The sequence below is a fragment of the Poecilia reticulata genome, chromosome 9, assembly GCF_904066995.2.
Source record: "Poecilia reticulata chromosome 9, P_reticulata-male-v2, whole genome shotgun sequence".
In the NCBI taxonomy this organism is placed as follows: Eukaryota; Metazoa; Chordata; class Actinopteri; order Cyprinodontiformes; family Poeciliidae; genus Poecilia; species Poecilia reticulata.
The window spans coordinates 12,014,511-12,039,655 of NC_088838.1; the positions used below are offsets into that span (position 1 = coordinate 12,014,511).

Genomic DNA, 25,145 nt, shown 5'->3' on the forward strand with positions numbered 1-25,145 from the left:
AAGTGCGCTTTAATCCACTTAAAAATAAGTTGGCTTTAATTCAAGGTCTGACAGGGCCACTGATAATTATTTCAAATGTCAGGAGACAACTTTTTATTTTTATTGTTTATTCTTGCACGTTGACAGTAGTCAAGGTGGAAAAATCGTGCGGGGTCGATAGTGACTGGTTGCGATGACGCACAGGGAGTGATGCTGAGCGGCGGTGAGGTGATGCGAGAATGGTTGGTCGGTTGGTTGGTGGTGGGGAGGAGGAGGAAGAGGAGGAGGGTGGGGCAGCACTGGCGGGAGGGAGGGGTGGATGGGGGGTGGAATATGGAGAGAAAATAGCTCAAGAGGGCAGTGAGTGATTTTGTGCTCATCATCATCTGAAGAGACTCGGAGCACCTGGGGCTGGCTCTGCAGATTATCCCCGGCAGATGTGAGCGCTCTCCGTCATGAGCGCACTTGGCTCTCCGCCCGCCGCCGCCTCCCTGCGCGACTCGGCAGCCGGAGCCGAGTCCAAACGCCGCACAGCGCAGCAGCCGTCGGGATGCGGGAACAGACTCAAAGTTAGGTGAGTCTCCCAGATATGTTCATTTCAAATGTTTGTGAAGTATTTTTTTGTGTGTGCGTAACTTGCTTTCCTTTGTCCTTTTTTCCCCTACTGGTGCGTTTTTGTTTTATTTGTCTGCACTGGCATTTCATTTATGAATACTATTGTTTTAGAGGTTGAATTTACACAAGCCAACTTGTATGTAGTTAACCATAAAAGTATTCAGCGATTTATAATATATAATTGTATTAAACAAGGTAAGAAATAACCTGAAGTTGTTGCGCGTAATCACCCAAATCCAACCCTCGCCTTTTTAATCAGAGAGTTCATCCCTTTTAAAACCAGAACCATCACTTCTACATTTAGAAGTGATGTTAATGACAACAGTGAAGTTTTCAGTGGGCGTAGAGGAAAGGTCTGTGAGTGAGCTCTCTGGTGGCCACGGCCCCGTCCATCCATTTGTCATTTCATTGCGCTGGAAATGAACTTTCTGTCAGGTGTCGTCCGGCGCCGTGTCCGCCTCTTATAGAGCTGGGATTTTCCTGCGCGCAGCGGTGAAGAGGTTGAGATTACATCTGAGCCACGAACGCCTGTTTGCCACTGACCAACTAAAATAAGTACTGACAAGACAGCGCAGTCCAGCTGTCCACCGCCTCAACACGTTGTTGCGGATCTGACTGGAGAACTGCCAGACACAGAGCTTATACCTGCAGCTCTTCCTGCATTGGAGGAGAATAAAAAAAAAATCCATGTTTTTTTTGTTGTTGTTTTTTTTCACTATTCCCTTCGGAGCAAGCTCTGTGACAGCCTCCAACACCGGGCTTTTCTCTTGTGGGGGCTGCCCTGCAGTAGCTTGCCCTTTCACTCATCAACCCCCACTGTGGATGTGTGTTCTTCTGAATGTTAAAGGCACAGACAAGAGTCAAACTCTTCTGAATAATTAGCAGAAATGAAAACTCATTCTCCTGAAACACCAGTATGAAATGATTGCTAGTTTTATATTTGTGCAACTTTTGCTCGTGTATTCCTCCCACTGAAAGTCGGATGACCTCAAATTAAATCTAAAGCATCCTTCTGACTGAATTATTCTCAGTACGAATCTGTGTTTCTGCGAAGGCCTTGGGGATCTGTATGAGAACATTAAACATAAACTGACACACTAATCAGAGAAAACAGCAAAGAGGCAGAGAAGCTGCAGAGATTTACGGCTCGGATGGAAGAATCTGTTGACACGACAACTGTAGTGAGTTATATTTCACACATTTAGCCTCAGGAAAAAAGTGGCAAGAAGGCAGCGTATGTGGAAAGGGTCGATAAGCAGTCCTGGAAGTGATAGAAGCCACACAGTGGGAAGCAGCAAATGTTTACCCTGCATGATCAGATGAGACCAAATTTGAACTTTCTGGTTCACACGCCAAACAATATGTCCATGGGGAAAACTGACGCTCCTCATCCCTCTAACTGCACCGTCTCCTCTGTGAAACGTGGTGGTGGAAGCATCATGCTGAGGTGCTGGTCTGCAGAACAGGGTTGCTAAGAGCTGACAATGCTGGAGGATTCAGCATTGTCTGTACGGGTTTCTTGCAGCCTGCAGCTGCAATTGAAGCAAAAAGTGTTTCTAAAAGCTGCTCATACTCAGATAAGATATATGTGCAAGCCACACTTTTCAGCTTAATGTATGAACAACTAATCATTTTAATATTAAATCACTTGAACAGAATAGTTTTCTAACAGATTGCGATTTTCTAATAAAATGACCTTGTGTTATACCACAAGAGTCTTGCATATTTTAAACTAAAGGAGCCAAATACTTCCAATGATGGATACAGATTTTAGTCTGAACAAAACAGAGGATAGAAAAATGCAACTCTCATAAATCCCTTATGGGCATTGTTACAAGGTTTCTACTTTGACTTGTGTGGGTGATAGAAGCTCGAGGTGGTGTGTTTTGATGTCCATCCAGTGGATTTTGTTTATTTTTTGCACATTGTGCCAGAAAAAGAGAGTTCATCTGCAAAAACATATAGACAGATAGGTAGATAGATAGATAGATAGATAGATAGATAGATAGATAGATAGATAGATAGATAGATAGATAGATAGATAGATAGATAGATAGATAGATAGATAGATAGATAGATAGATAGATAGATAGATAGATAGATAGATAGATAGATAGATAGATAGATAGATAGATTCAAACTACCTTTTCAGTCTTCAACAAAGCAGATTAGCAAAATCCAAACCAGCAACAATGCCACAGTACTTTTACTTGTCTAATCTACATTCATTTAATCTGTACAAGCAGGATTAGTTTTGTGTCCATCAGCATGAGGAAGTTGTTGCCCATGACATGGAGATGCTATGCTGGTGCGGCATCATTTACTTTTAGCCAAGCAATTCTCTCCTCATTGAAAGCAAATCTGAGTCAAAGACAAATTCCTTGTTTGTGTGCACAAACCTGTCGAATAAAGCTGAGTCTGATTCTGAAAGACGAGATCACCAGCTGATGCAAAGGAGGATCTATGTGCAAAAAAAGCATAACATTTACCCAAGTAGCTGAAAATATATATCTTTTCTTATTAAAATGAAAACTTTTCATCCAGCAGCTCTCTCACGCTAGAAGTGTGTGACAACATCCTAAAGAGATGTGGCTTTGAAGATTGATTATACAGTGCCTTGCAAACAAATTTCTGCCTTGCCTCCACATAGATCAGAGGATTTTATTGACATTTTATTCGGTAGACCAACACAAAGTAATGCGCAATTGTGAAGAGCAGGAACAATGGAGATTTAAAAAAAAACAAACATCTTTTCAAGAGTCCTGCGTTTTGAAAATGTCAGCGTAGTTTTCCAAATTCCTGTACCTCACGTTTTTTGTTTACTCGATAAGAGGAGTCTGCGCTCACACAGCTCTCACACCAACTGTAGTACAGACGCCGCTTCTCGCCCACAGACTACACAAGGCTGAGCAGCAGTTATAAGGAAAAGAATAAGGAAACTACAAACCAGAAACAATAGGCAAAATCGTGGATGTTTTATATATATATATATATATATATATATATATATATATATATATTTGTGTGTGTGATGAATGTGCCAGCTCTCTTTACACTCGTTCTTCTGTCTCTCTTGTCACAGGCGCAGGAGGCTGCCGGAGAATGCTGCAGCTCAATATGCCCTTACATGCTATGGGGAGAGGCTGTCTGTTAAGTGCTGCTCACCTCCTACTCGGCCCAAAAAAGTGGCTTCTCGTTCCAGCTTTTAATACAAAAGACTTAAAATTTGGGTCTGGAGTGACGTTTTTATCTTTGGCGAGGGGATGTGCAAGGTACACCCGTGTGTCCAACCTCCCTTTGTAGTGCTTTTCTGTCAGCGTTTTGCACCAGCTGTATAATATCAGAAATAACATCGCAAATGTTTTCGAGATGGATTACCTGATTTCAACAAAGTAGGCTTCATTTGCATATTTTATTCTTCTCTCTCAGTAATTCTTGAAGCATCCTGGTGCATTGCCGGCATAATGGCTCATTTGCGGGAGGCCTCATCATTCAAATTATGTTTTGACAAGACTGCCTTGATGTGATCATTACTCTGATGGCTTTCACGAGAATGCCATGAAGCCCCTTTTTTTCTTTGGAGAACTAAACTGAAGGTGCTGTGCTTTCCACGGACCCCCGTGCCCAACAATCAGCAGCGTTTGGAGCTGATGGGTCCCGTGTTGGACAACATGACCCCAGCTTCTCTGACCCAGAACTGCACGAACTGCAGCCACATTTTCTTCCCAGAGCTCAGGGTGGTGAAGACTGTGGCTCTAGGGATGATTCTTGGCGTGTTCATCCTGTTCGGAGTGGTTGGAAACATCCTGGTCATCCTCTCCGTGGTTTGTCATCGCCACCTTCGGACGGTCACGCATTATTTTATTGTCAACCTGGCAGTGGCAGACCTGCTGCTGAGCTCCACCGTGCTACCCTTTTCAGCCGTTTTGGAGATTTTGGATCGCTGGGTGTTCGGACGGGTTTTTTGTAATGTTTGGGCGGCTGTGGATGTGCTCTGCTGCACGGCCTCCATCATGAGCCTCTGCGTGATTTCCGTGGACCGCTACATCGGAGTCAGCTATCCTCTGCGCTACCCCTCCATCATGACGAAGCGCAGGGCTCTTTTGGCAGTGATGCTGCTGTGGGTGCTCTCCATAATCATATCCATTGGACCATTGTTTGGTTGGAAGGAACCGGCGCCGGAGGACGAGTCCATCTGCAAGATCACCGAGGAGCCAGCATACGCGATCTTCTCGGCCGTCGGCTCCTTCTACCTCCCCCTGACCATCATTCTGGTCATGTACTGTCGAGTTTATGTAGTCGCTCACAGAGAGAGCCAGGGCCTCAGAGAGGGCCACAAGACGGAGAAGTCAGACTCGGAGCAGGTGATTCTCAGGATCCACCGTGGAAACACAACCGCACTGGAGGAAGAGACCCTGCGCAGCCGCACGCATTTCGCCTTGCGGTTACTCAAGTTTTCACGTGAGAAGAAAGCTGCAAAGACGCTGGGCATTGTGGTTGGCTGCTTTGTGTTGTGCTGGCTGCCGTTCTTCCTGGTGTTACCGATTGGTGAGTATCTTCATCTTTACCTTGGACTCAATGTTGGTGAAGATTTCCACCATCTGGCTGAACATTTCAATAGGATACGGTAGAAATAATACTGTTTAATCAGACCAGTTTGTGCATTAAGTTTACTGTTTGGATGGAAAAAAAATCTATTTATTTAGTCTGAAACTAACACAGACGGCATGCACAGAAGTTGCAGCTTATATAAAACCTACTCCTACTCCTGTTACAACCTCTTAACCTCAATACTGTATTTCAAAGGCAGTCTGTGCATGAAAAGCTGGATCTTTCTTACCCGCTTGTGATAACATCACTTGATTTCAGCGTTGTTTTCGTCCTTGAGGATCTGCTTTCAGTGAAATATATTCAAGGTGGGATTGACTCTCAGCAACTCTCGATGGCCACTGATTCTTTGTGATAAAAGCTGTAATTAACTTGAGGATTAGCTTTGCCTTCCCTGAATTAGAGGAAAGCGCTAACAATGTTAGCTTAATGGTCTTCCAGTTTACAGTGGCAGGTTAAAAAGTGTCACGTTTGTCACGCCCCCTTCGCTTTTAACTACATGTGGTTGTCTAATCATGCCCATAGTTACAACGGAGACTACGTTAGGAGAACTATTTACCTTCTGGATTAATTAATTGGACAGATCCCACTCATTGATTTATTCTGCCTTTGAGTGCTTCCTCGTTTAATGGTCAGAGCATTTTAATTGAATCACTCCTTTGTGGCTTCAGGCAGGAGTTCCAACATTTCAGACAAGCCTTGTAGCTTCCAGAGCACAGCACACTTGTAAATGTAAGGGTAGACAACCTATAAATAGCCCGTATAAATCTTTCATATCTCTGACGTCCTCCTGTCCTTACTACCTGTAAACAAGCTCCAAGAATTTCAGACCGACATACATTTAAAACGCGGACCCTTGTCTGAGATGCCAAGCCAGCACTCTGCTCCAGTGTGTCTTTGTGACTCACCTCGTTCAGCGCCACCCCTTCAGTGACAGATAAGACCGTCACAATGGAGCCTTACTAGCATGCACGGAATGGAAATAAATCTCCTGCTTTTCCATCCTCATGCGAGTCAGATGGAAATGGGAAGCCAGTCGATACGAACCTTGACAAATCTTGTTGTTCTTCCATAGTCTCGTGCTGGTAAATATAGCTGACCATTTGGTTGCGTACTTTCTGACTGGTGAGCGGGTATAAAAGCCCGCGCTGAAAAATGCTCCGCGCTGACACCGGTGTCACTTCTCATTCCACATGCCACATATGTCACGTCGACAATGATAGATTTAGCAATGAGTCACCAAGCAGCGGCATTGTACCGACACAGAGCTGGACTGCCTATGATTGACCGACACTTATCTGTCACGAGACAGGAAGAAGAAAAAAAAAAGTTATGGACTAGGATCACGGTTGAGATCCTAAAAAAGACAAGTTGTTAGGCCTCATGTTTATTTGAGGATTGTCCTTCTCGTCGCTTGACATTTCAAAAGTTCCTCTTCTGTGTTATTTCATTGCGTAAAATAATGCTAAATAAAATAAGAGCTTTACTTACTGACAAAACCAAAAAGAAGACATCATGTAATAATTTAGCAGTCTACATTTTGCTCTGTGTGTTTGTTCACAGTCTTCTGAACTCTTTTTACAAGGTCTTCCTGGTTTCTCCGTTTACTAAATTTAGCCGGCGCGCCTTTAAGGAATCTGGTTAGTGCTCTCACTCAGTGTGAGATTCTGCGTCCTGGATTTTATTATTAATGTGGCATAAATTACTTCTCAATAGCATGCAGTCACGTCTACAGTCCCTAAAAACATTTTGACACCCCTTGCACATTTCTACATTTTGCCACATTACAACCACAAACTTCAATGCATTTTTGGGGGACTTTATGCGATAGAGACACTGTAAAGGACTTAATTGTGTAATGAAAACATGTATTGTATGATAAAAATTTTCTTACCAAAAAAAACAAAATTATTAAAGTTATGTTGCGTATTTGTATGCAATCGCCCTTACTCTGATGCTCCTAAATAAATTCCAGATTGCTCTAATTTGTCCAGCCCTGTGCAATTTCATCTCAGTATAAATCCAGCTATTCTATGTAGGCCTCAGAGGATTGTTAGAGAACATAAGTGAATGAACATTATCATAAAAAAAACCCCAACAACAACAACAACACAGCAGACAAGTCAGAAAGAAAGTTGGGAAGAAATTCAAGGCAGAACTGGACAAAGCTTAGAACATCTAAAGGAGCAAAAAGGATCAAACAATACAAAGAGTGTGGAAAACAGCAAACACGGAGAGCATTCATCAACAGCAGTATTAATATTAAGGGCCTTTGGTAGCTGTGGCAGAGCTGCAGAGACTCATGTGGGAGAATTTTTTGACAGGCAACAATTAGTCATGAATCCTACAAACGTGCCTTTTGGGAAAGAGTGGCAAGAATAGAGCCTTTGTTGAAAGAAAGGTGGAAGAAATCATGCCTGCAAGACAGTATGGGACACAACAGGCATGTGGAAAAAGGTGCTGCAGTCAGGTTGGCAAAAAGTGTAACTGTCTTGTAGGTGAGATAATATTAGCATCAAATTACTTAGATTATTGAACATATTAAGCAGGTAATATAATTTGTTTAATAATTAATTAAACAATCTGGTTACGAGTCTGATGTGGACTCTTGACCTTCTCAGGAAATAATCAGTTAATAGGAATTTAAAAAGACGTGAACCTTATCAATCATTTACACATGTCTAACAAACCAAACCGACTCAAATTAAAGAACGAGCAATGAAGAACGATGAAGAACAAAAAGAAAGGTCCCATTTTATTATCTGCTCAAATGGATGCCTTGCTAGATTTTTTAGCAAAACCTTTTATGAAAAGATCTTCCTTTTTTGCCTTATCTGATCTAAGAAAGAAAGCGAACGAACAGGTTTGAAGTTCTGCACTTATCTAGTTCCAGGTCAGCAGAGTAGCGCAGAGTTCTCCATCCTCATCTCCATGGAAACGTCACTCGCTTTCAGGATCTCAGACTATCAGTCAGCAGACAGGATAGGAGTCCGTCTCCTCAGCTCTCTGTTTCTCACCGAAGCGTCTCGGCCCGCCGCCCCTTCGACAGGGCAGGGTTGCTTGGAGAAATGAGAGAGGGTAACAGGTGACTCGTCCAATATGCCTGGGTATTTGGGGTCTGGATTGGACCGGATCTCAGTATGACAGCAGTTAGATAATGGCTACTGGCTGGAGTCGTGAAAGGTTCCCCAGCTGATGGTGAGAGTCGTACAGGAAAGCCCTTAGGAAAAGAAGGATTCAGTAATGCGACAGGCAGAGAAACAGGTGATGCTGGTGAAAACAAAACAAGGAATTTCAACAGTCAATGGAGGGCATGGCAGCTTATCTTGATGAGAGAGGAGCTGCACACAATTCAATATCTCTGGTTCTATTATTATTATTATTATTATTATTATTATTATTATTATTATTATTATTATTATTATTATTATTATTATTGTTGTTGTTGTTGTTGTTGTTGTTTGGCTTCCCATGTCCTTCCAACCCTCCTAGGCTTCCTGCCATGTCCTGCATTTGAGTCGAATTAGATCCATATCAGGAGACAGTCAGTATGATGTGTTGGTGCGGATGTTAAACCCTCGAGGGACAAATCCTCAACTAAACTTTATCAAGGACATTAATGTTTTCACGTACCGTCGCAATAAAAGCCTCCAAGGTTGTCACGGTTGTCAAAACACTTTAGGACACCTAACATGAGGTTTATTGTTATACTAATATCCTTTAAATTCTTTCTAATCAGGAAACTGGTGCTCTTCTTTGTCAATTCAACACATTGGCTGCTAAAATCTGAGCCTGGCAGGTGCTACACAAACATGTAAAAAATATTTTTGTGACCAATTTTATGCGAATGTGGAGTTCGAGAATGACACAAAGGTTCACCTTTCAGTCGGATCGCAGCCAGAGCTGCAATGCAATGGTTTAGATCAAATTACTTCCATGTGTTCAAAAGTACAAAATGCCACCTAAATGAAAGATTAAAATCTGAAAAAGTTTAGGATTTATGTTTACCAGTCCATTTTTGCAAAGAATAGGCTACAAATTAGGTATCTAGATGTAAAACTCTAGAAGAGCGCTAACTCAACCGAGCAGCAATTATAACGAAAGACGACACACTGTAAAGTATTGACACACGGGTGTGAATACCAATGCACACTGCTTTTTTTCCCCCAGGTATTTATTTGTGAGAAAACAGAAAAAACACAACTTATTTCCCTTCCACTTCATTATTACTTTTGGAAGGAACTGCGTTTCACTGAGCCAAATGATGGAAGGGTGGCTAATTCACACATTGCTTCTTTGCTGACGGCTTCAGATTTTATGACTCATGACTCGTGACAGATTCTATATCAGATAAACCCCTCCAGTCATCATCTTGATACCCTCAATACAGATATCTGCACTAACTGCCCACCTGAGGATAGCATCAATCACCGCGGCCCTCCACTAAAATCCCAGCCCATGTATTGCTCATCTTTCTGTCTTGATGAAATTCACCAACATGCAATAAAACTGATTGCCTGGGTTCAGACCTTTAAATCCGACCTTTAGATCTGTCCAGTCCAAAGACTTGACTGATTTGTCTGGCACAGTGAGATAAAACAATTGCTCTGTGTGTAAAAAAAAAAAAAGAAAAAACCCCCATCGGAACCATTGACCCAGAGGCTAAAGTACGCAAACTGAAGGATAAATGGAGGAAAATACTGATTTGGTTTTATTATTTTCCCGGTGTATTTCCTGAAACGGCTGCAAAAAAATAGATATATTGTGGCCTGACTACACATCTGTGTCAGCTTAAATAAATCCAGTGACGATGTGGGCTTTTGGTAATGGGTTTTGGAAAGGCTATTTTAATTCCCCCATGGAAATCAGTTATAGACGGAGGAAACTAAAACATTCTGCCTGACAGTAAGAACAACAAAAAGCCAGCTGTCCAACAAGTAAAGGAAATTATACATATTTATAAAACTATGACGGCATTTCTAAAGTCAGACAATAAGAAAAGAAGATTAGATGGTTTCTTCCATCTAATCGTTTGGGAGCCAAGTTTGGCTCCCAAACAAAATTAGATCTCTCACAAGATGATGCAGGAATCAGTTTTATTTTTATTTTTATTGTATGTATAATTTATTCTTAAATAGTTAAAAAAAAATTATTACACACACCAAACCATTGTAATAATTGCTGAGCAGCCTTTGTGCATTTTTTCTGCAGGTATTTTGAGGATTTTTCTTTGGTGATGGCTTTCTCATTCACACACAGTGCTACTACTATTACATAGGTTCCATTGATAATAATTATTAGAGGTGTGCCGATCGATCGGTCACCGGTCATAATCGGCCGATTTCCGTGAAAAAGTGTATGATTGGTGATTGGTGATCGCCGATCACGGTCTCTTGTTGCCGATCACAGAAACTGATCACCTGCATCTCATTTCGTAGCCTGCCTGTGCAGCTGGTCTCCTCTTTCCTTCACACTACGCAAACGCGCAGCAACAAATCCTAAGCGATGTGGAACTATAACGCACTGAGTGAATGGGGAAGTTTGCGTGTTGCGGCGGTTCAAAATAGATCCAGCAGATGGCTTAGAGACGGTTTCTAAATGTGACTGATGTGTGCCTAACCTCTGGAAAAATACTCTATAAAACACTTGTACTAATTTGTTTGTTTATGGGTATTGTCATAGGTAAAATCTTTCATTTTTACACATATGTATGAGTTGAAAAACAGGACAAATACAAAACTTAAATTTATGCACATTAATGACTTGCATTTATAGATTTAGATGACTATGCATGCATTTTTATTGACAGTAGTCCCACCTTACACATAACTCCTTGTGTTTCCATAGCAACTAAAACAAACAAGAACCTGACACAGGTTGTTTGACATCATCATGCCACCAATGTTCTCATCTATGATGTCATAAAGGTTCAAAAGATTATTATTATCATTTGGAATACAAGAATGTTCAGTTTGCCCTTCAGCTGCCTTGGAGATCCATTTTCAGACAGACAATTTAAAACAATTTCAACAAGAAAATGATGCTTGCGATCGGTTGGGGTCTGGGCTACCTAGCGTCAAGAGGAGTGGAGAAACTTCTAGGAAATCATCACGAAGAAGTTGCCGAAGACCGCGACGATGATATCAGGTGGAGATATTTTGGGTTTGAGGAGTTAATTCCAGAGGACCAAAGCGACACGGACGTTTCCGCCAACATCGCCAGTGCCATATCAGGGGTCGTAACGAGATTTACAAGTTTCACCCCTGAAGATGCCGTGGCTTTGGAGAGCATCTGTGCAATGCATTGGGAAACTTGCTCTGAGGACACAGATGAAGAAAAAAATGACATGGACGCTTCCACCAACCTTGTCAGTGCCGCTTCAGGGGTATTGACACCTCTAACCGATTTTACCCCTGAAGATAGCGTGGCTTTTGAAAGCATATGTGGACTGGACTTAGAAACATGCCCTGGGGACGCAGATGAAGTACAAAGTGACATGGACGCTTCTGCCAACCTTGTCAGTGGCACTTCAGGTGTCTTGACAAGTTTGGCAACTTTTACTGATGAAGATCCTGTGGCTTTGGAAAGCATCTTCGGACTCCACTTGGAAACTTGTCCAGGGGACGCAGACACTGATGTTTGTACAAGTGCTGATGTTCCCCTTGACAAAATGGACCTGGCCGTTGAAACGAGCTGTGACGGCCAGGAAGATGCGATACATTTAGAACCAGTCTATGAGGATCCATTGGTAGAAGAAGCTTCTTCTGTTGATGGAAACTCAGAAGATAGTGTTCAAAATGACGCAGACCATTTTGATGGCATGGACGCTGCAGATATGGACGTCGCCTCTAAGGATATCCCTTCTGCTGACACAACTGCTGATAATGTTGTGGCACATTTTGAAGAAGTTTCTGAGCATTCTTCAGAAAAACAATCTTCTTCAGAAATTCTCACAGAAGATGACATTGAATTCTCTGAAGATTTTAACAGGAGGATTTTTTCCTCTAGGCAATCATCCATCCTGGGATTTTTAAATCTGGAGAATTATGTGCCACCTTTTGACAGAATTTCTGAGTGTTCTACATCAGAAGAAATGGATTCAGATGAAAGCTCAGAACATGTTCAAATTGAGCCACAACATCATGAAAGCAATGATGTTGAAGAAGTGGTTGTTTCCTTTGAGGAAGTCCAGTCTGAAAGCAGAAATGCCGGAAATTTAAGGTCACGAGTTTCCAAGTGGCTTCGCCAGCAGGGCAGTAGGTTGGCAAATCTCCTACCAAGGAGAAACAGCTAACAAGCACCAGTTCACATTGGGCACCTTTTTTGGAGTTGTTGGAGGGGTGCTGGAGAGTGTCCCTCCAAGAGACTCCCTTGTTCTGCTGGGAGATTTCAACACTCACATGGCCACTCACAGTGAGACCTGGAGGCTTGTGGTTGAGAGGATCGGCCACCCTGATCTAAACCTGAGTAGTGTACTGTTATTGGACTTCTGTGCTCATCATGGACTGTCAATAATGTACACCTTGTTCAAGCATAAGGGTGTCCATATGTGCTCATAGCACAAGGACACCCTGGTCACAGTTCTATGGTAGACTTTGTTGTTTCCCATCTGATCTGTGGCTGTATGTCTTGGACTCTTGGGTGATGACGGGCAGAGCTGTCCTCTGACCACTCCCTGGTTCTAAGTTGACTGATGATGGGGGAGGATGCCAGTCAAACCAGAGAGGCCCAAAAGTGTTGTGAGGATCCTGGCAGAGTCATCTGTGAAACAGAGCTTCAAATTTCACCTCTGGAAGAACTTTGAATACATTTTGGAGGAAATGGATAGAACATCGCCCCCAACTCCATTGTCAATGCGGCTTATCGGAGATGTGGCCACAAGATTTTCTGTGCCTGTTTTGGGGACAACCCTAAAATCAGCTCATAGGCACCAGAAGGGCGGAATGCTCTCAAACCAAAGATGTCAAACTATCAGGTCTTTTTGGACTGACACCCTGGAAGCAGCTGATGGATACTGGCTGTCCAACTAGCATGCAGCTCGGGTGGTCGCTAAGGCAAAAACTCGGGTGTAGAAGAAGTTCCCAGAGCCCATGGAGAATGACTTGGACAGATCGTGATAAATTGCGGTTTGTAGGTCATGAGGTTGACATAGTGGACCCATGACAAAAACACAAAATCCAGGCAGCACAGGTGAACAGCGACCGGGGACAGCAGACGGAGGCGAGAAGACTGCGGCGGCAGGAGGCGAGAAGACTGCGGCGGATGGAGGCGAGAAGACTGCGGCGGACGGAGGAGAGAAGACTGCGGCAGATGGAGGGGAGAAGGCTGCGGCGGCAGGAGGCGAGAAGACTGCAGCGGACAGAGGCGAGAAGACTGCGGCGGACGGAGGTGAGACGAGGCGAGAAGACTGCGGCAGACAGAGGCGAGAAGACTGCGGCGGACAGAGGCGAGGCGAGAAGACTGCAGCGGACGGAGGCGAGAAGACTGCGGCAGATGGAGGAGAGAAGACTGCGGCGGCAGGAGGCGAGAAGACTGCGGCGGACAGAGGCGAGGCGAGAAGACTGCGGCGGACAGAGGCGAGAAGACTGCGGTAGACGGAGGCGAGGCGAGAAGACTGCGGCGGACGGAGGCGAGAAGACTGCGGCGGCAGGAGGCGAGAAGACTGCGGCGGATGGAGGCGAGAAGACTGCGGCGGACGGAGGAGAGAAGACTGCGGCAGATGGAGGGGAGAAGGCTGCGGCGGCAGGAGGCGAGAAGATTGCAGCGGACAGAGGCGAGAAGACTGCGGCGGACGGAGGTGAGACGAGGCGAGAAGACTGCGGCAGACAGAGGCGAGAAGACTGCGGCGGACAGAGGCGAGGCGAGAAGACTGCAGCGGACGGAGGCGAGAAGACTGCGGCAGATGGAGGAGAGAAGACTGCGGCGGCAGGAGGCGAGAAGACTGCGGCGGACAGAGGCGAGGCGAGAAGACTGCGGCGGACAGAGGCGAGAAGACTGCGGTAGACGGAGGCGAGGCGAGAAGACTGCGGCGGACGGAGGCGAGAAGACTGCGGCAGATGGAGGAGAGAAGACTGCGACGGACGGAGGCAAGAAGACTGCGGCGGATGGAGGAAAACAGGATGGCGTTCAGGAACCAGCCATGCCACCAGCTGTGCAGCCTGATATATATATATATATATATATATATATATATATATATATATATATATATATATATATATATATATATATATATATATATACTGTATATATTTTTTTCTTTTATTTCTATTATGTCAGTTTTGGTCCTCCATATAAAAGAAAATATGTATTTATGCTTTTATTTTTTATCAAAAATATATATATATACACACACAACATAATAATAATATATATTTTTTTTATTATGTCAGTTTTGGTCCTCCATATAAAAGATAAATATATAAATAAAATAATAAATATATAAAGAATAATATATTTCTTATATGCCATAGCAACTGACAACAATGCCACTTCATGTTTTAGGATTTAACACCAAAAAACATTCAAGAATTTTCACACAGAACAGAACATTTAGTCTGTTGTAGTACATTTTAGGCTTCATGTTTTATTAATAAAGAATTGCTGTGGTAGATTACCTACCGCTTCTACTTTACTGAATTATTTAAACATGAACTGTAGCCCACAAAACGCACATTTAATTAAAAAATTAAACTAAAACATCTTATTGATGTCTTATCTTTACGTATCAATGAAATCCATGCACCGCTAATTCTGCACAAAAATATCAGTTCATCCAAAGCCAAGTCTATCCTCGGCATGTCTTTTCTACTCCGTTTGAGAATCATCAAACTGTCTTGGAAGTAAAACTTTCAGCTGGTCTTCCTTTCGTTATTATCTCCTGCTTCAATTGAAAATCCACTTTAGAAAACTGTTTAAGTGTAGAAATGTAGTCTTTCATGTTGACGTCGGAAGAGAGAAAACAAATATATCGCTGTACTTTACTTAGTTACTGTGTGGCTAGCTCCATAATTGCAGTTGTGCAGTCACAATATCTGGGACCATGAGCGCCCCCAACGGTGAGGCAAGAGAACTGCCTGCCTCACCTCGAGTCTGTTCTCTGCCGTTTCTTATCGCTCCTCCGCACACAAAACACGATACACACACAGTTACGTATTAAAACCTTCGCTGTCCTAACATGAGACAGATAACCTCTAAAAAAAAAAAAAAATCGATCTTCTACCTGTTCTGCATAATTACTCTGCTCAGTCAGAAACAGCCAATCAGAACTAGCAGTAATCAGCTAGCCGCCATGCTATCAGGACGTTTTCATTCAGTAACTCTGGATTGTTTATTGTAATGGATCAACAATCCATTACAATATGTTGAGAGGTTTTATTTTGGCTCTTTGCATTATTTAGCCTCGTCAGAGCCTTCATATATTATCAGTCTGTTAAAGATAGTATTATCAATAGTACAATTTGCAGAATGCGTGTTTTGTTTAGTTTTCTTCTTGGAAAAAGTTATTAAAAACAAGTTTTTGTCTAAATTAAGGTGAATTCATGGTTCCTTTTTCCACATAACGTAACTGGTAGTGTTTATGATTTAAAAAATAATAATAATAATTATGTGATCGGTATCGGTGATCGGCCCTCAGGGGTGATCGGTATCGTTAACGGCAGGAAAAAACATGATCAGCACATCTCTAATAATTATTATTGTGTTTACATTATAAACTATGTTAGTATCTTCTACAATGAGTTATCATGTGACAAAGTTCGTATTACGAGAACTTCAGCATCTATGAGTGTATTCTAAAGAATATTGATTGTTTTCTTAACTGTGACGTGCAAAAAATAGAAAATCTTTCCAGATTCAGCATGTTACTGTAACCTCAAAAACACAAAACAGAACAACTTCACTGATCTCCTTTCAACCGTCCAAAACCTCGTTATTTACATCTATGGCAGCGTAATGTCTTCCCTACAGTAGATAAAAATGTGGCTTGTGCTGCATTACAGTAATAATAATAATAATGGACTAGGTCTTTATGTTTGTATTGCATTTTGTATAACCCTTTCTTTTTTCTATTTTGGTGTGCAACAATCCCCTGCTTCTTTGTATTATTGTATCTTCCAAAGAGTTCATGTTTTGGTGGCCGCATGATTAAAATCTCAATAGATGCAATAAACAAGCAGTGGCAAAACAAACCGGTGTTACACAACAGCCTCTGCCAAAGCATGTTGTCTGTTTGAAGGTTCCAAAAATACAAAATTACAGAGACACAATACATTTATCTAACAGCTGTAACACCCCTCTGTTTTTACAACAAAACAAAAAAAACAAGAGAGAAAAGAATCCATCAGGAATACCAACAATGACCGAATTGTTCTCTGCTAAAGCCGTCGATACAGATAGAAAATCATTTGCTCGCAGACTATCCTCTTATCATATATTCATTCATGATTACATCACCGTCTTATATTTACAGAGCTCAGATTCTTTTTTTTTCTACCAGTAACAGCTTGCGATAAAGCATTTCACTGAAAGCTTTTACCATTCCAGCTGAGAGGTGTATAGTGCAAGCAGACGGGCTTTAAATTATTTTAATGCTTCATTGTCTAGCACTGAACATGTGGCAAGTCACCTTACATATACAAAGACAAGCAGAGCTGCATATAATACCCCCCTTTAAGCCATTACCTATGCTTCTTCATTAAGGATCCCACTCATATTCCTGAGTGCTTCCTCTAATCAAGGGAAGCACAGTCTATTACTGCAAATCTATTAAAACACCACATCTGAGACTGAGTCATGAGGTTGTATTTAGTGAAAATTTTATGAAATAAAAATAACATGTCGTTAACTTTGATATTAAAAAGGAAATGACTACCGCCGTGGCTGCGGTTCACGTGTTGCTTTATGGAAATTTATCTCCGGAGAGGCACTGGCGATGGAAACTGGGGGTTTTAATTTAAATCCAAATCACCTCAAGTGAGCTTGCAGCGTGGCCAGGGCTAATGTTGGTTAGTTTACACACTTTGCCTGCACAAAAGCGCCTGCTCTCAGATTATAAATCAAACTAGTTTGGGGGATTTGTTGAGCTTTCCTTTTTTAACGTTTTATTTAATTTGCTTTTGTTTTTATTTATGAGACTGCTGGTTGGCATATCTTTTGTTTGTATTAACCTTTTTTTATTTTTCAAAATTAAGACACAATTGCACATTTTCCCCTCCCTGTATCAATGAATACGTCCACATATAATAAGGTTCTGCAGGGCAGAGATGCACTAAAATGTTCTAAAACGACGGCAACAAAAATAACTGCAGCACATCTTATTAACTCTTTTACAAGACTAATTATATTTCACTAACTTTTTTTAAAATTTATTTTAAAAGCAAAACATCCTTAAACAGCCTTCCTCTTGTTATTAATCATTTATAAGCGTAGACTCTCTTACAGTGTCTTACAGTGACTGTAAGAGAGAGAAAGAGCAGTCAGTGTTGCACAGCTTCACTGTTAAAATAGGATTTCACTAATATTCTCAAAATGAAGTCATCTTGATTACACGGTTAAGATTTTTGAATCCATCATTAGCATCTTACATTAGAGATAAATGTGATTAGCACATTGAGTGCTGTTAGTGGGTCTGTGCCCTGCAGAGTAAACGCATCCCAGCATTAAATCTGTGAATTCCAGTAGATTGCCAACATTTAAAGTCAAGAGCATAGCTTGTTAACTTGTTCTATTCAGACTGGAAGACCATTACTTTAAATTTATACCCGCTTGGGGCCCACAGCGTTCACTGCAGTTGTTGTTTCAAACAGTGAATGTTGCTCTGCTTTACAGAAAAGAACCTGCAGAGAAAAGTGCCTTCCTAAGCAGACAGCCCCAAAATTAAAACCTTGACCTTACACTGCAGGTGAATTTAGCACGGGAAGCGTCCGCGTTATCTCTGCTGCTGCTTGTTTGTCTGTAGATCTTTGTTGCTTCTTTCTTCTGAACCCCTCTGTGTCACCTGTCGCTGCAGGCTCCATATTCCCTGCATACAGACCTTCAGACACGGTCTTCAAGATCACCTTCTGGCTCGGCTACTTCAACAGCTGCATCAACCCCATCATCTACCCGTGCTCCAACCAGGAGTTCAAGAAGGCTTTTCAGAGTTTACTCGGAGTCCACTGTCTGAGGATGACTCCCAGACCGCACCACCACCATCTGAGCACAAGTCAAAGTCAAACCCAAGGTCACAGCCAGGGCCTCATGCTGAGCCTCGACAGCAGGGGGGCTCCCTGCAGACTCAGCCCCTCCTCATCGGTGGCCCTTTCCAGGACTCCTTCCTCCAGGGACAGCAGGGAATGGAAAGTCTTTTCCGTGGGCCCCATCGGCGGTGGCGGGGAGGGGCCGGCCGATACGAGCAGAGCCAAGGTGGCAAAGCTGTGCAACAAGAGCCTCCGCCGCAACTGCTGCTGCATCCTCAGTCCCGAGACGCCCCCACAAGAAGCCGCTGTTGTCGGAGACCTTCCGACGATTAAAATCCACCAACTTTCTCTGTCAGATAAAGGAGAGCCTGTGTGACCTGCTGTCGAAGATGCACTGCTCTGGACTCTTACTTAAAAAGTCAAAGATGAGAGACTATGTTTTATTTTAATACTGTTGCTGCTTTGAAGCTGAAATTTACCTCAACTTTAAAATTGTTGCTTTTATTTAATTTTTCTGCAGAGTAAGTTGGCTAAGAAGGCAACAAGAAGGAGGTTATTATTATTATTTTTCTTTTGTCAAATATGTCAATGAAAATGATCTAAAATCCCTTTGGTGAGGTGGACCAGCTAATCAAAGCATTCCAAGATTTTACATGCACATTGTGTATAAAATGCATGCACTGCCTGTTAAAATTACAGGTTTTCTTAATTTCTGGACGTTTTCGACCTTTAATGTGACGTATGACCTGTACAGGTCTAAAAAAACAAACTGAAATATTTCAAAGGGGAGGGTTAGGGTTAGGGTTAGGCTAAAATCTAAACAACTTATGTCTTAAGTGTGCACGCCCTCTTATTGTATCATGTTTTTGTCTTCCGAATTGACCCCTACATTCAAACTGATGCTAACCAGGGGTCAGTTGCTGCTCGTTTAAAGTGCCAAACCCAACAAAGTTGACTTGTGCTAGAAGATGTTTTCTCACCTTTCTTTAGTTGCAACTCACAGCAAAAATCAAAGGCTGCCAAAGCGTCGGAAGAATCAGATTCCCAAAAAGGTATCAGTCAGGAGAAGACTACAAGGCATTAAATATACCACAAAACACCAAACCAAAAAACTAAAAGTCCAACCTAAATAAATAAAACAATATGAAAACAAATGGTTAGGACAGAAGCAACATTAACTGCAAGGAATTTTACTACAAGTATTGTCTGTGTGGATGGTCATGCTCTTATATCAGAGTTATATTGTAATGTGTCAAGAAGGCAGCGTTTTCTTTCAATGAAAAAATTTGTATTGTATTTTTGCTACATTTTGCAAAAATGCATCAAATGTTCTCTAAAAGTATGAGGAAAAATGCGTTGGCATCAGATTAAGCCAACTTTTCATCCATAATTCTGTTAAAAACAAACAAAAACACACAGAACATCATTAATAGACACAATATTCATAAGCCATCAGCAATACTACTCGTCAATGTTTGTACAAACTCTTTGGACTTATATTACAAAGCTGAAGATGAATAAGAACATCATCATTCAACTCAGAAATGCTTAAATATTAAAAGGTGCTTAAACAAAGTATTAGTTTAATCGGGCACCACATATTCAGCTGTACAAGAAGAATTTCAGGAATGATTTACCTAATGTCTTTATAGAAACAGAAATCTGACATTTTAACAGCAGTGTGTGGACTTTTTGTACGCGCTCCATTTTCCATTAAAGGAGAGAGGCTTAAATGTGTAAATGTGTAAATATGAAGGTTTAATCTACTGCATGGTTTCAAATGACATATTTAAAAACAAAACAACAAAAACACGCTGGTGCTCCCGATGTTTCCAAAGTTTTCCTGAAGCTGCTCATCTTGTGAAAATGTTTGCCGAGGAACCTCACATGCTTCCGTGTCACAATAAATTCCTACGACATGTTTCCCAAGGGGGGAGGATTTCTGAGGACATTTCTGAGCTTCTGTTGCTTGTTGTCATCTCTGCTTTGTTTCTTCTTGTGGGTTAATCTACTACACAAATCTGCCTCTTTACTTTCTCCGCCGCATTCCCACAGTGTCATGGATCCTGTGAGCGGGGGACAGATGGATCCCTTAATGCACTGCTCTGGAATTTTAACTGACCTTGTGGTTTGCTGGCCTCAATCCTGACCAACCTCAAGCCTCTTAAAAAAATAAAATAAAATCTGCCAGATTGAGAGATGTCAGGATAAACTCTCACACAGTCTCAGACATTCTTCTCTCAGGCCGCGCTCCTCGTTTCTATCGCTGTCAGTTCTGATAACCGTCGATGGATTGCGATTCTGGCCCTGGGTGGGCCCCTCTCTCTCTTTCCCTATATGTCAAGTTCAAACCAGAGATTTACATACAAAGACAATTTGTTTCCTCGCTGTCCGACATTAGCTCAGACTCTTCCTGCTTTAGGTCAGCTAGGATCTCCACAATATTTTATTTTGTTTAAATGCCATAATAATAATGGCTTCCTGCTCTCTGAGTGGCCTACAGAGGTCTGTTTTCACTGTGGATAATGAAAGTCCAACTCGATTATGCCGTAGCTTGCCCTGTATCTATAGGCATGATGGCGCAACGTTGTCTCTGCTCACATTCATACGTTGCCAGTGCTTTCTCCAGTCCGCTGCTTCATCTGTTGCTCATGCTGAGCCCATTGCTGGAGCAAATATGATATATTTATAGGACACAAAAATAAAGAAAAACTACAGCAGTGGAATTCTACGCAATTCCACGTTTTGTGAAGAAAATGGAAGCTTTCAGCATCTTCCATTAGATTAGAAGGGTTTCTTTTTCATTCTTTTATCTTGTCCCTTAGTAATTCTCGGTGCAACACCACAGGCGAAACAGGGGATATGTGGCTCTGAAGGTGCTGTTTGCTTGACAAACTGTACTGTGAATGTTGCAACCCCAGTTGAACCGAGTCCCCATCGTAACGGCGGATGATGAGGTGTGAAAACAAACCTGAACGCTTACATTTTCCAGACAACATAATATTAGTATATGCGAATGTCTGACTTAAAAGTACTGAAAAAACACACACACATATTTGCTCATTTAGCAGATGCAAGTAATTATGTAAAACTTCTGTTTTACATAAGTAAAAACAAGTTTTCACACTTGAAAACAAACAAGTTAGATATGTTAAGAAAGTAAAGAATATATCTTTATGTGCTATCTCAACAGACTAAAAACTTGAATTAATCTCCATTTGTGTTTAATAAAAGACAAATACTAATAAGAAGAATAAAAAAATATCTTTTTTTGTTTTTTGGCATGCTTTTACATTCCGGAAACAACGGCACCCTGGGCGGTGAGCCTCATTGCCGCGCCCGTATGTCAAACCGTCCTCCCCCCCCCTACCCCACCCCGTGGCCTTCTCCAGGCTTAGTGAAGACTAAAGGTGTGAAACTGAGAGCGTTTAAGTGCGAGTCCGGGACTGCAAAGTGCCTCTGTTTACGCAGAAGCATCTAAAGGGCAGGAGGACAACCACTGCCAGCTGTATCGATTTATTTCCCCATGGCTACTCCCCGCTCCCTACAAGACGCGCTCCTTCTTGTCCGCGTGTATAGACGGAAAGAGATGCAGTTAAGCCAGTCTCCCCCCACCTCTCTCTCTCTCTCTCTCTCTCTCTCTCTCTCTCTCTCTCTCTCTCTCTCTCTCTGTCTCTCGCTCCCTCTCTCTCTCTCTCGCTCCCTCTCTCTCCATGTTAAGTTCATTCGCAGAAGTAGAGTCGACAGTGGACACAGCAGCGAGAGTGCCTGCGAGTGCCAGTGTTGTCATTGACTGGCATGGCTGTGAACCTGTAAATTACCCCCCCCCCCCCATCTCTGCGCGGACGCCATTAGGAGGGAAGCAACTGGCCGGGGCAATAAATTACAGCAGCCGCCACAGGTGACCCTATACACCCCCCCCCTCCCCCCCTCACTTTATTACGGCTACTTATGGAAAGTGGTGTGATTATGAACCCAGTCCTCCTCAGCCAACAAATACCTGTGTGCAGCGCACTTCATAAAAAAAAAAAAAAATCTATAATCTTCCAGACGTTAATGGATGTAATGAACACCGTAGTTACATCCGCAGAGCATCTTTTTGCTTCATCAGCACCCACATTGCATTATTCCTTCCCATAGTTTTATTTGCCCAATTGGGTTAAATTACAGAGCTTCTAATCTCTGATTATAACAGGGATATTTTTAATACTTACAGTCTATTAACGTGGAAAACTCTGCGTGTCGTGGCAGGATCAATTATGGGAGGGAGCGCGTGGTCTTTTAATAGCAGCCTCTGCGCTTCACTGGATTGAAAGCATAGCAAGTGCTGCCGGTGACTCATGTTTGCACACTTCTCCCAAGAGGTTTTAGCCTGGTTAAAAAAAGATATATCCTCCTGGTGTTTTCACTTTTTTTTTTTCTTTCATACTCCTTTCTCGTTTTAAAGTGAGTTAATTTTGGTGTAGTTATCATAGGAGTCCCCACGTCTTGGCTTTCATCCGTATGCGCTCGTCGTCTCCAGTCCTGTAAAATTGTCCCGGCAGCCAAGAGGGGCGTCACGTCATCTAATCATAAAACTTTGCTGTTCTCAACCTTGTGGTCGCTTTACTGAAACTGTTTTTTTTTTCTCCCCACGGTGGACGCAAGCAAATAAGAATAAGCAGGGGCATTAAAAAAATAAAAAGAGGGAATTTTAGACTCAGCTTTTTAACTCTGTGCCTCCACCTAGTGTCCCCCACTAAAACCCCTCCGTAGATATAAATGAATTAATAAAATACTTTTTCTACTTACTGATTCGCAATATATCAAAAAAGTGTAGATGTAATTTCTTCATTCATTATAAAATTTAGCAATAAATTCACTTTTCTTTGCATTTTTTTCAGTTTTTATGCATGCTTTTAATCCTTAGTTTTTTTATATATGAAAATTGACTTTTTCCCCATATTATTACACTTATCCACAAAATTAGATGTTATATGTTTGCGTTTATTTATTAATTTTGATTTGTTGGGGGCTGCGTGGTGCACAGCAAGAAGTTCCTGAGTTCAGCTCCCCGCTGTGTGAAGATTTCATGTTCTTTCCGAATAGAATAGAACAGAATAGAAAAGAATATTGTTAGTGCTGTCTTCTAATTAATCCCTTATTTGTCTCTGTGTCGGGAAAGTTCCAGTGTAACAGCAACAAAAATGACAGTCAAATAAGCGCCTAGGTTAAAAGCAGCAATCAGTATCATTAGCAGCATCAGAACTAATAACTTTATAAAAGCTCAACAGGCAATTAAGCAAGTCTCCGTCTACTCTGGGAGGAACCTTCATAAAAAAAAACAAAAGAAGAAGATGAAGCACATAATAGACATCTTTGAGAATCCTTTTCACAAGACTAATTCAATAAGTCTTCACTCAGAAGTGTCTCAAAAAAAGTGACTCCTGTGGATTTCTCTCTCTATCACTTATTGACTATTGATGATTGGCACCGTCCGCCAGGTATGGATGCATAGATTTGTTGGCAGATTGACTAAAGCTGCATGTGGACGCTGTTCTGTGCTCCCTTTTAATGTGAGCCGTTCCAGTTCATCGGTCTGCGTCTCGCTGTTGGCATGAAGAGAGACTCATTTCAGTGATTTATCTTTAAAAGTGAAGATCGATATCCATATGTCTGGAAATTCAGTATTTTAGACCCTGGTGTGATTCCCGTTAATCAATCCTAATTCCTTGGATTTCCGCCAAGAGAGTATTTTAATTATAAAATGAGGAGAAATATTGGCATGCTGAGTGAAATTAATTAAAATAATTACTCATGATCCGGAAAAAAACCCTCATGATGAGCTTCGTGCTAAAGAGCACTCGGGGGGGGGGGGAAGAGTTCTGCCTCCGTTATATGAGAAATATGTGTAAGTTTGATTTTAAACTTTGGAGACATTATTTATAGTACTGAAAAAATGCTTCTGTGTGGAGCTTTTCCTAGGAAGTTTGACGTAGGCATATCAAAATGTTCAGGTAAACAGTACATAGCTGTCAGATGATACCGACTATTCTTATCAAGCTTCTTTCTTTGCTGTTTGAATGGTAGCACGGGGACTTATTAAAACATAGTTTTAATAATTTTATAAGGTCTTTTTGAAGTGCTGAGTTTTTCTTAGATGTTGGACAAAACGTTTGACTTGTCAATCACAAAATCTTGCTAGGTGCATCTGGCTGCGGCCGGTTTATGGCGAAATGTTTTGTCCACCTCCAGATTTGGGTTTCATCTGAAGATTCATTAGCATGTTTTGTTTTTTTTCTCCACCAAAAGAATATTTTGTAAAGGCTCTTTGCTTTCACAGATCATTCTACTCTGTGCTTTACTTTAGGAATGAGAAAATCTTTTTTTAAAGTCATAAGTTAATACTAAGCCCAGCAGCAGATATGCTTTCTAACCACTGACAGATTTTAGCAGGTTTCTTGGCTTTGTTTTTGCATATACTCTCTCATTTTTAATTACTTGTGCCACTCTTTAATACACATGACCTAATTTTCTTGAACATGTGGATTACTTAACGTGGTATGAGCATCTGACGTGAATATCAACAGAAATACGATTACCAAGAAAAACGATAAAAGCTGACGTATTTAGTACTGATGTATGTTTTTAAAGTATATAGTTAACATGATGACATAATTGTTTCAAATGCGCAATTGTGACTTCCTTTTACATCGTTTATAAGCTACAGGGAAAAGTCATTAAATTCTACAAAGTTACTCAAAAAAAAAAAAAGTCAGAAAACCA

The 25,145-nt window shown here is 41.7% G+C and overlaps 1 protein-coding gene across 1 annotated transcript; it reads left to right on the plus strand.

Annotated features, from left to right (window-relative positions):
- On the plus strand, positions 1-24,229 carry adra1aa (adrenoceptor alpha 1Aa). The gene is made up of 3 exons (XM_008419108.3): positions 1-553; positions 3,677-5,142; positions 18,212-24,229. The coding sequence occupies exons 2-3, from the start codon at positions 4,245-4,247 to the stop codon at positions 18,754-18,756; spliced, it is 1,443 nt and encodes a 480-aa protein (XP_008417330.1). The 5' UTR covers positions 1-553; positions 3,677-4,244; the 3' UTR covers positions 18,757-24,229.
- Positions 24,230-25,145: the final 916 nt, after the last annotated feature.

What these genes read in the sequence shown, in the direction of transcription:
- adra1aa (XM_008419108.3), top strand. Translation starts at nt 4,245, where the DNA reads ATGGGTCCCGTGTTGGACAACATGACCCCAGCTTCTCTGACCCAGAAC. An exon ending in CTTCCTGGTGTTACCGATTG is followed by an intron (nt 5,143 to 18,211) that starts GTGAGTATCTTC and finishes CTGTCGCTGCAG; the next exon opens with GCTCCATATTCCCTGCATAC.